This window comes from Danio aesculapii, chromosome 5 (genome assembly GCF_903798145.1).
Source record: "Danio aesculapii chromosome 5, fDanAes4.1, whole genome shotgun sequence".
NCBI classification, from domain to species: domain Eukaryota; kingdom Metazoa; phylum Chordata; class Actinopteri; order Cypriniformes; family Danionidae; genus Danio; species Danio aesculapii.
Window position 1 is genome coordinate 19,848,811 of NC_079439.1, and position 12,360 is coordinate 19,861,170.

The window sequence follows — 12,360 nt, forward strand, 5'->3', positions numbered from 1 at the left end:
AGAATATTTGAAACCCGTAACCATTGACTTCCATAGCATGTGTTTTTCCGACAATGAATGGTCAATGGTTACAGGTTTCCAACATTCCTCAAAAAAATATTCTTTTGTGCAATCTATGAGCATTATCATTTCAGATTTTCTTATCTTTGACTAATTTTCCAGGTTATCTGGTTCCCCATAAACTTGAAACACCTTTCTAACCAGATCAAGCCTATAATATTAAAAGGAATAGCTATCTCCAAAATGAAAATTTGGTCATCATTTACTCACCCTTCATGTTAGAAATCTGTAACCATTCACTTCCATAGTATTTATTTTTCTTTATTTTACAATAATTGTCAATGGTTACATTTTACAACATTTCTCAAAATATCGGCAGTCATTCTGCTGTGGCGACCTCTGAAACAGAGACTAAGCCAAAAGAAAATGAATGAATGAACATTCCTCAAAATATCTTCTTTCGTGTTCAAGAGAAATAAACAATAACACGAACTGGTTTAGAACAAGTGAAGGGTGGATAAATGATAGCAAAATTTTTATTTTGGGCTGAACTGTCCCTTTAACACATCTCACAGAAAGTGAGTGTTTGCTACTAAAGTTATATGACAGTTGTTTTAGCTAAATGACAACCAAAGTGCATGTTAAATCTCTTACGTTGACACCAAAATCCGGAGAGGTTGAACTCCAGATGGCACCAATACTGGCAGCAGCGAGCATGGCCTCCACAGCATGAATCCCATTGGGCAAATATCCTGAAGGAAAGAGAGACACACAGCTCCATTAGAAACAGCAATGGATCACCTCAACTGTGTGAGAATGACTCTGAAGAGATGCAAGTTATTTTAGTGAGCACTCAGCACACGCAATAAATTAAATACTCTTCAGAAATAATGTTCCTTTATTACCCTATGAGAGCTGCAGAAAATATTATGCAAAAGAGGAATTTAAATTACAAATACAGCACCTAATATGCATTGCTGACATATAGTTACAACAACTAAAAACATATATATTTCTCAGAGCTTTTTTCACCATTTTAATAATACCAATGTACAAACAAAGCATTTCCTTCTTGTGTTCCAAAATTTTCCTGATCAATTCTGAAAGCTCCATTTTACCTTAAATTCCACTCTGAATTAAACATGAAATTGTGAAGGTTTTTTGTAAAGCATACTCAACCTTGAAGGATTACAACTAGAGCTGCACGATTTGTGAAAATTTTAATATTGCGATTATTGATGTCGATATTGCGATTATTGATTTTGATGTTGCGTTTATCGATGTTGCGATTATCGATGTCAATATTGCGATTATCGATGTCGATATTGCGATTATTGATGTAGATATTGCGATTATTGATGTAGATATTGCGTTTATTGAAGTCGATATTGCGTTTATTGATGTCGATGTTGAGATTACTGATGCCGATATTGCGTTTATTGATGTCGATGTTGAGATTACTGATGCCGATATTGCGTTTATTGATGTTGATGTTGCGATGATTGATGTCGATATTGCGATTATAGATGTTGATATTGCGATTATAGATGTCGATATTGCGATTATAGATGTCGATATTGCGATTATAGATGTCGATATTGCGATTATAGATGTCGATATTGCGATTATTGATGCCGATATTGCGATTATAGATGCCGATATTGTGATTATAGATGCCGATATTGTGATTATAGATGTCAATATTGCAATTATTGATGTCGATATTGCAATTACTGATGTCGATATTGCAATTATTGATAACAATATTGCAATTATTGATGCCGATGTTGCGATTATTGATGTCGATATTACTATTAGAAATGGTTTCAAAATAAATTTTTACAAAATGAAATATTTGCAATAATGTAAACTTATTTTCTTATACTTGCAATTATAAAATGATATATAAGAATATTTTATTCATTCATTCATTTTCTTTTCACTTTCTTCCGCTTCTTTTCTTTCTTCTTCAGCTTATGCAGCACGTTTTACGCAGCGGATGCCTTTCCAGCCACAACCCAACACTGGGAACACCCACACACACATACACTATGGACAATTTAGTTTATTCAATTCACCTATACCATATGTCTTTGGACTGTGGGGGAAACCTGAGCACCCAGAGGAAACCCACGCGAACACAAGGAGAACATGCAAACTCCACACAAAAATGGCAACTGACCCAGCCGAGACTCGAACCAGCGATCTTCTTGCTGTGAGGTGATCGTGCTACCCACGAAACTTGTTCTGCTAAAGCATTTGCTAAAACATGATGTTTTCTCTGCCTAAACACAATTGTGATAGATATGTCTAGCAGATTTTTTTCCGTCATGTAGCAAATGTGACTTAAATCAAATTTTAGGCTGTTTAACTGATCGCATTAATCAGTTAATCATTAATAAGCAGAGATGTGGTCTCGAGCGCAGGGAATCTTTGTAGATCAGATCACTACTCCATCAGGATTTGATCCTGCAGGCATGCACGTGTAGAAGTCAGCAAGCAACAAGCTGCGTGTGTCACAGACAGGACTCGATATCAAGCAAATCTGTTCGCGTGTTGTCAGAAAAGTACAGCATAAAGTCTGAATTGGGTATTTAGGCAGAGACAGTTTGACAGTTATGAAGTTTGTTGCGCCAAATGTAGTAAATTGTGATCAGCCATTTGCTGACATCGCGATTGCGATGTTTAAGCAGCAATAATTACAACCATAAAATAATATTTTTAAGCATGTGCTGAAATATGTAGTTGAAGTCAAAATTATAAGCCCTCCTGTGATTTATTTTTTCTTTTTTAAATATTTCCCAAGGAATTTTTCACAGTATTTTCTATAATACTTTTTCTTTTGCAGAACGTCTTTTAATTGTTTTAGAAACCATTTTAAGGTCAATATTATCAGCCCGCTTCAAAGTTTTTTTTTTGATTGTCTACAGAACAAACCAACGTTTTACAATGACTTGCCTAATTAACCTAGTTAAGCCTTTAAAGGTCACTTTAAACTACAAAACTAGTATCTTGAAAATATCTGGTAAAATATGATGTACTGTCATCACGGCAAAGAAAAAAGAAATCAGTCATTAAAAAAAAATCGTTATTAACACAATTTTATTTAGCAATATGTTGAAAAAAACTTCTCTGTGTTGTAAATGTAAATAAAATGTAAGCGTATTGAACGAAAAAGACAAAGGACAGACAGAAGAGACACAGGACAGAAACAGTGTCCATTAGCTAAATGATACTGCGGCAATAAGCCTTGGCCTCATCTGCAAAGTGGCCATATATTCACTCCTACTCATACACACGTTGTAAATCAAGGGGACAGACAAGGACACTTTAGAGAGAAACACACATGAACACACACAGCACCGCACACCCAAACAGGATCAGTTCACTCAGCCTATGTAAACTTCTATACTTCTACACACGCACAAAACAGACACACCTCTGTGAACACGGTCATGTTTGCATCCACGTAGACTTGCTTCTTAAAAGGGCACTGTAGTAAAATTTATACATATGCACACACACACCCTTTCTAGATCGATGTCACGTAACAACTTTAGTTTTTCAATATTGCTAGTAATAATTATTAGAATAGACAAAATATCTTGACATAAATACACTTTACTGCTCTGCTTCTGTAAGGAAAATTTTCTTTGGATCCCATGTAAAACCAAAACCACCATAGTACAAAACTCCTGCATTTCTGCCTTAGAAAAATGTAAATATAAAATTATTAAATAAATAAATAATTAAACACACAAATGAGCAAACTTTTTTGTTTACTGTGTGTAATTTTGTATACAAACAATTTTTGTACAATGTGCAATATTATTAATAATCAACATAAAAAGCTATTCATTAATGTTAATATAAAAAATAACAATTAATATATAACAATAAATATATATACATAATATAACAAATAATAAACTAATAATAATTAAAAAATTACAATTTAAAAATAACAGTTAAAATATACTTTAAATAAATTGTATTAATAAAACAGATTGTTATAAACAATTTTTATTTTAATATTATAAATTGTAAGTATACAATATACAATTTAACTATTGCTATTAAATATAACAATACATTTATATACAATATAATAAATTAATGTTTAGCATATAATATTTTAAAAGATTAATTATAAAATAACAAAACATTTATTACAATATTTATTAAATGATAAAATAAAATGGGAAAATGTAAAATTATTCTAAAATGGTCTTAAATGTGCTAATTTAACTGAAAAAACATATTTTTTTTTGCCTGCAAGTATTCACACAGCAACCCTCCTAACACCCTAGCAATTACTGTAACGGTCCGTTACCACTGAGTGGTACGGTACGATTTGGTTCAGTACACCTTTATGGCTACAATAAAAAGGTCTAAAAGGTACCAAAAAGCGAACCGTACAATACCACCTTTTGGGTACCCTTTCGGAAGGGTACCTAGCACAACAAAAGGGCATCAAAAGGTGGAGCCAGACGTGCAGCTGATTGCTATTGGTTTACAGAGAAACGTCACCAGCACGTGCACAAGCCAGGAGAATGAAAACAAAGGAAGCGCCGTTTTTAAATACACAGCCGAGACATTACACCGTAATAATATATACATATAATAACAAGCGATCGTCGACCCAAGCTTAAACAAACCTTGTCGTCTTGATGAACAGCCACAAAGCCAAAAAGAAGAGCAGAATCTACCCTGTGCCCCGTAGTTGTTTACAAAGCTGTCTAAAGCTGATGATAATAACTTGTGTGTGATTATTGAAGTGCTTCTGACATCCAATCCTTTCACAATTGGACAAATGAGAGCGTGATATGCGAAAAAACAAAGAAGAAGCCCGACAAAAAGGAGCAAATGATTGTTTCAACGACCTAAAACATGAACAAACTGCCATGTTTAACTATTATCATCACCTTTTGGACTATTATGAACTCGGAATGACTGAATCACTTTCTAACAGGAGGTTAACATGTGCTGGTGAAGATTGAAGATACAGATGAGAGGTTTGCACTGACTGTGAGCTATAAGTTGTGTTGTTTTGGAATCCAAATAAGCGCTTTAATGAATGCTGTGTGTAGTTTTCTGTAATTGGTAACATATCAGAGACTGTAAGGGACTGTACGTGTTCATATATGTTCATTTATTTATTTATTTCATATAATCGCATTGCAGTAGGCTATTTCGCCCTATCATTGATCTGCAGTTATAATCAAATCATGTTCATAGAAAGGTTAGTAATAAACATTTATACACAAGTATTTATGTGTGTAAAGCATCTGTTTGGTGAGAAGTGCTTCTCTTATGATATGTGAACGACCCATACAGCTTCACTGTAGACCTTTCCTCGAGCGAGAATGACGTCGACTGAAACTTTGTCATGCACCACTCCAACCAGAAGGGTACCATTGGTACCCTTTTGGCAGTGAAAATGCAAGCCTGATAAAGGTATATCATACCGTACCATACCTTACTGTGCCACTCAGTGCAAATGGGCCATAAGACCTAACAATCATAAAGCAAGGCTTAGCAACCATTCAAGCCTGATGTTGCCAGACCACTCAAATTTTCATATAATATACTATTAAAAACTGCAAAATATAGTTTATGAACCAGTTTTACTTTTGTGAATACCACCAATACCGCATTCAGAGATTGAAAAAACATCTGAGAATAATGTTTTAACCTGTCCCCAAAGAGCAGCATACAGACACAGCATGCTAACTGTCTTTATGGACCGTGATCACATAAATCTCTATACCAGTTTGGCTCATTCCCCTCCATTACTCCATAGAGACTAAGAATAAATCTTTGGGTGTATGCGACTGAATGGCCTCCTCCCATTTACGAGCATTACAGAGATAATCAGCACTGCAGATAATGAACCCAGCGGCAGCAGAATGACGTCAGCTATTACACACACTCACATCACCAGCATAAAGACACCATTACTCACACACACTGTCAGCAGAGGGTGGAGACAATCCATCGAGCATCTGAGTTGTCTAACCAACCATTTATAAAAGCACCTAAGACGACATGTTATGCCTGATTTCATAAGATATGGACTTAATCTCTGGCGTCTCTGAAGTTTCAACTCAAAATAACTCGCAGATCATTTATTACAGGTTGTCAGATTTGCCTCTATTTGGGTGTGAGGGCTCCAATTTTGTGGTTGTTTTTTTTCAATTTTGAGAAGAGGGTGAAGCCTTTCCACTGTATTCTGAAACTCCAGAAACAACAAAACAAGCAAATCTCACACAGCCACAAAATCATATTTTCAAACCAGAAAATTACTGAAAAAAATATTTTGGCCAGCACCAGGAAGTAGGGCTGGGCGATATGGGGAAAAAAAATCATATCTCTGTATTTTTAGGAGGAATTACGGTATACAATATATCCGTTATTTTCCCATAAATGGCTACTTGAGAGTTAAAGCCTTTATTAAAACTTCAATAAACAATTTTTTTGTAAAATATAATTCAAACACAGTTTACAAGTTTTCCTCCCCGTTTACAAATAAACAGCTGCAAAAAATCTTTGATAAGTAATATACAGTACAGGTTTTTCCTCCTGCTTAAAACTATAAGTTGCACAACATTTCAAATGATAAAAAAAATCTTTGATAAATACAGTACAGTAGAGGGTTGTTTTTCCTGCTTAATTCTATACACAGTACTACTGTGCTGTTGTGCAAATAAAGTAAACAGAACCATAGAAAACAGCTAGATTGTCAGAGCAAAAAAAAACACACTTAAATAGTAACAACTAAAAGTATTGTAGGACAGAAAAGAACCACATTGAATGTAAATATGAAACACACAGTATTTTATGTCACAATTACAGTGTTGTTATAAGTAATCCTGTATACCAGTTGTGTGATTTTTTTAAACAATTAAATCAGCTGTACTGTACATGTTTTTTTAGTTACACATTTACATGTATTGCGCACAATTATTAAACAGTGCACACATCTAAAGACGGATATTAGTGCAGATATCTAAAGAGAAGTCTTTCACTCCATGTAAAAAATCCTACACTTTTTCTTTTGTTTTGTTTAAACTTGTTTTACTAAATATTAAATAAGGAGATGAAAACGAATAGGCTATTTATATGAGAAGTAACGAAATAGTTTCAGAGTACTGTGATGAAATGCTGGTTAAGCATATAAATGTAAACAGTCATTATAACAGACCAGTACGCAGAGCTAAATGTGTTATAATGTAAATGTAAAGAAGAGATCGTCGTGTAATAAATACTGAACTTATAATCAGTGAATATGAGGTGATTTTATTTTCATCCCATTTTGCCGTTTTTATTTTTTAAACACATTCAGGTGCTGCTTGTCAATTTGACAAGGCTTCTACGTTCATTCTTGTTGTCAATTGCGGAATAAACGATCGATAAAAGGTTTCTGATAAACAGCTGTGACAGCTGCAGGCGCTGTGTGACATGCGTGCACGCGAGGGGGAGTCTGATTTGTCCGGGGAGTTTGATACAACACCGGCACTGCATGTTTCTCCATGTCACATGTAGTGATGGGCCATTCTTGAACGATTCGTTTATTTGGAAAAATCTTTTGTATGACTCGAGGAGTGAATCATTAATTTGCGCATGCACACATTTGTGCAAGTAGAGCGCACATGCTATCTTGGAGTGGTCTGTTTTGCGCAGAATGCGCATGTGTGGCCTCAAACCATATTGATAGGAAAGATATTGGATAATCCAGCATCGCGTTGGGGATTCATATCGATATATATCCCCAGAACCTGATATACCACCCAGCCCTACCAGGAAGTGTCATATAAGAGAATTGTACTAATAGTCAAATGTTTATATTTATAAAACACTACACATGGCCATAGCCAGACTATACAGCAAATAAATAGTGTGTATTTAGTAAATATTGACCGTTTCCACTGAGTGGTACGGTATGGCACGGTTTGGTACCCTTTAATGCCCATTTACACTCTTAAAAGGTCCCACAAAGTGAACTGTACCGTACCACTCTTTGTGGACCCTTTCGAAAGGGTACCAAAAGGCAGAGCAAGACGCGCAACTAAATGCTATTGGTTTACAGAGAAGCGTCACCAGCATATACACAAGCAGGAGAATTAAAACAAAGAAGTGCCATTTTTAAATACGCAGCCGAGACATTACACCATAATAATATAATATACATATATATATATATAATAACAAGCCATAGTCGACCCAAGCTTAAACAAACCTTGTCGTCGTCTTAATGAACAGCCACACAGCCAAGAAGAAGAGCAGAATATACCCTGTGCCCCGTAGTTGTTTACAAGGCCGACTAAAGCATGAACGGTTTCACTTTCTCGAGAGAGCTTGCGTGTGCATCTATATTTGAAATAACAAACTTCTTGAGCTGATAATAATAACGTGCACTGAAAAAAATTATTCAAAGATGATTCCTTGGATTTACTAATTTTTTTACGTTAAGTGGTTGTAAACTATTTATTTGGGCTGAATTTAAACAAACAAATTAAGTTGAACATTATTAAATTTAATTTGTTTGTTTAAATTCAACACAAATAAATTGTTTGCAACAGTTCTGCATGAAACACTTTTTTCAGTGTGCGCATGATTATTGAAGTGCCGATCCTTTCAGTACCATTAGCACCCTTTTGGCAGTGGAAACGCAAGCCTGATAAATGTGCCCGTACCGTACCCTACCCTACCACTCAGTGGAAACTGATTAATCTAACAATGTAGCTCTGTTTTCTGTGAATGTAATAAGTCAACAATAGCTTTAGCCACATTAGCCATTCAGCATGTTAACAAGCACATTCAGAAAATAAATGTGGAATCATGTTTAAAATATGAAGTGATTTAGGCTACTTGTTTTGGATATGAAGTATGTGTTTTGACCCATCCTTCAGAAACGGTGTTGAACTGAAACTGATTGGTGAAGCAGTCTGGCAGGAGTTAAAATTCATAACACTTCCATACTGACATTCTTTGGCACATTCCCTACAAAAATTAAATTCAAACAAAATATCCTCAAAGGCTCGAATGTTTACATCTATGGAGACTCTTATGGTCATTTGTACATCCAACAACATAACATTTGTGATAATTGTCTGTCACAGACATTGTAAATCTCCAACAGCGAATAAATAAGAAAATGACTGCTGCAGCGACCAGTGTTAATTTCGTTGCGAAAAATTTGTGTCATAATTTTCGTGACGAACAAGTTTCTACCGTCGAAAACTAAATAAAAAGTGATGACGACAACTATAACAAAAAAATATACCGACATTTCATTGACTAATAAAAACAAGACGAGAATGTGACTGAGGGATGTTTTTTGGAAAATATGCAACCAGAATTAATCTTGGTGAGTGATGCACACACATTTGAAAAGTAACTGATCCACAGTAGACGCGGTATGCGATTACGTCATCATCCACAGAGGTGTCTGTCTGTCTGATTAAACTATAATGAAATGGCAACAGCTGAGAGAAAAAGAAGACTCACGTTTGATGTCAAGACAAAATGACCGTAAACTGTATGGGGAGGAAAAAGCTGATAAAAACAACCAATCTAAAGCAACATCAGGGAATATTGAGGAAAAGACCCAATCAGATCTGCAAACATGTCTCCGTTTTCTCCCATCCACTCTGACATGGAGCAGAGCAGCAGTGTTTTAAAATGAAAATGGCCTCTTCAGCGTTTTCATAATACTCAGTTTTCGGCGCTCGAAAACTCCGGGGTAGTGTGGACGGATGGCCTAACCGTAGCAAAACTTATGCGTTTTAAAACTAAAACATATTAGTGTAAACGGGGCTTGGAGCTTGTTTTAGACTGACATTGCAAAGTGTACAAACTATTTTAAGGCCTTTTAAAGATTCAATTGCATAGAACGGTTCAACAGAATGGTTGAAAAAGACTAGTCGTTTAGCTCGTTAAAAGGTCCCACAATTTCTGTAGTCTACTGTTGTTGCTGAACACATAATTTTACATATTAATTATCATATAAATAAAGCGTGCATATCTTTTTGGTCTTCTATGGAAATGCTAGAATATAAAAAAGTTAGAATATTTTGTATACATAAATGTATACAATATTTTAATTAAATTACAGTTAAATTAAAGCAAATATATTTTATTCAACTAAATCTAGAGTAAATTTAGTCAAATAAATCTTATGAAATTTAGTCGATTAAAACGATCCAGAAGGCTAAAATATGACAAAATTTAATAAGGAATTTTACTCAAAAGACTAAGACTAAATCAAAATTTGCTATCAAAATTAACACTGGCAGCGACTCTGTATGTGAGCAACTCTGTATGTGAGTGTGTGTGCGTGCGTGTTGAAACATACAGATAATGGGATGCCAAGAGCTATAGTTGTACAGAGTATTTTTATGTTATTTATTAAATTACCCTATAAATAGTATTTTTAACGTCTACCCCTACTCTAACCCTAACTCCAAACCACACAGTACCATAAAAAATATTAATTATTGTTATAGAGTCATAAAAAATGATGCTATATTGATGTGTAAATCCGCAGCTGTATCCTTTTTAGACTTTACCAAATCCCCAAAGCACTGCACAGTAAAAAGAAGATTTAACTGCTTTCATTAATTCACCATGGAATTATCTCACAGGATTTATTTGAAACAGTTATGAGGTGAGTTTGGAGTAAAATCATGTTCTTATACAGTATGTGCCTTATACTACATATATTATACTCCAATTAAAGTGATTTTTCTTAGCTTGTCTTGTTGTATGCTACGATTCTGTGAAGTAAAAGATTTACTTGAAATGACGATACCAACAAAATAAATATATATAAATATATACCAAATAAAATAAATATAAAAAAATAAATAAATCACCTTTGATTAATCTCCCAGATCAAGCAGTGGCAATATAAAACACCATCCCCTTCCTTCGCTACCAAGGGAGTGAAATCTGAATGGTGTGTTTTTCAGAGAAACGTTTGCAGAGAAAGATTTTATTTTCAGGGTTTCTGGGTTGGTAGATGCACTGGGGATACACTTAGCAATTGACATGAAAAACTCAGATTGAAATCATCTGTCCCCCTTAAATCTGCTCTGGAAATTAATAGATTACCAAAGCCGCAGTATAACTGCCCCTCTCTTATTTGGCACTTATAGACATGAACAACTCTGGGAGAGTTTGTGATTTCAGATGCGACTGTTTGGCTCTCTGAGTTGGGACGTTCATGAAGACAAACGAGGGCAGAATGAGAAAGCAAAAAAAGAGGGCAGGAAAAACAGGTTAGAGCGCCTGGGCCTGATGCAATATAAAACACAAGTTAGATTTCCTTGTATTTGGCTTATTTTGCTCATGCCATCATTGTTGTCAGTGTGTCAAATGGGTGATTGAGGAAGAGCAATCAAATGATGAGAGACAGACAGAATGAAAAAGAAAGGTAGGTGCTGCTCACCTACGACCCGGTCTCCAGTTTTGATGCCCATCTTCCTCATGGCGGCAGCGAAGAGAGCGACATCACGCCTCAGCTCTCCAAAAGTTACCTTGACTATCTCTTCTTTCGCTTCACCTATACATTCAGAATAAAAGAGAACACTTGTCAAACATCCTAACAAAACACACGAGTAAAACTAAAACAAATAATTGTCAAAATAATAACAGTAAAATGACTTTTATGATGATTATTATTATTATGATATTTTTTTAAATAATTAAAAGGAATGCCAATATTTGGATATATTACGAATAATAATCCGTTTGTTAAGTGTGACATCACACGAAGCAGCTTCCGGATCCAAGCGCTCTATCAAACTGTAGGGGAAGACTCAACGAATGGTAAGAATAAACATTTACAAAGCGATGTAATACTTTCGAAAATCACAATCGCAATATATATATATATATATATATATATATATATATATATATATATATATATATATATATATATATATATATATATATATATATATATATATATATATATATATATATATATATATACACATGCCTAATATCCGATGACCAGAAAGTGATTAATTTTTTAGAAATTGCTAAAATATTGGTGTCTGTGATGCAGCAAGTCTAGAGACTGTTGTGTACACCATGATTTCAAATAAAATTCACTCGAATGTGTGATATGACTAAAAAGTGGTCATAAATGAATATTTTTTTCAATTCAAATGAGTAGCGGCTTGGACCCAGAAACAGTATTACTTAAGTCAAGACTTAACAAGCAGATATAACAATAATAATAATAATAATAATTATTATTATTATTATTATATGCACGTGACATTCTAAAGTCTGGGAAAAATAGTTTTCATATCTGGAAACTGATCCAAGGATTAGACTTGCAAGACT

At 34.5% G+C, this 12,360-nt stretch overlaps 1 protein-coding gene across 1 annotated transcript in view; it reads right to left on the minus strand.

The window, feature by feature from the left end:
• aacs (acetoacetyl-CoA synthetase) overlaps positions 1-12,360 on the minus strand; it is a 68,925-nt gene that overhangs the window by 47,761 nt on the left and 8,804 nt on the right. Inside the window, exons 4-5 of the mRNA XM_056457479.1 lie at positions 11,453-11,566; positions 655-752 (exon numbers count right to left, since the gene is read on the minus strand). Of these exons, the coding sequence (XP_056313454.1) occupies positions 655-752; positions 11,453-11,566 (212 nt within the window). The remainder of the gene's footprint in view (positions 1-654; positions 753-11,452; positions 11,567-12,360) is intronic.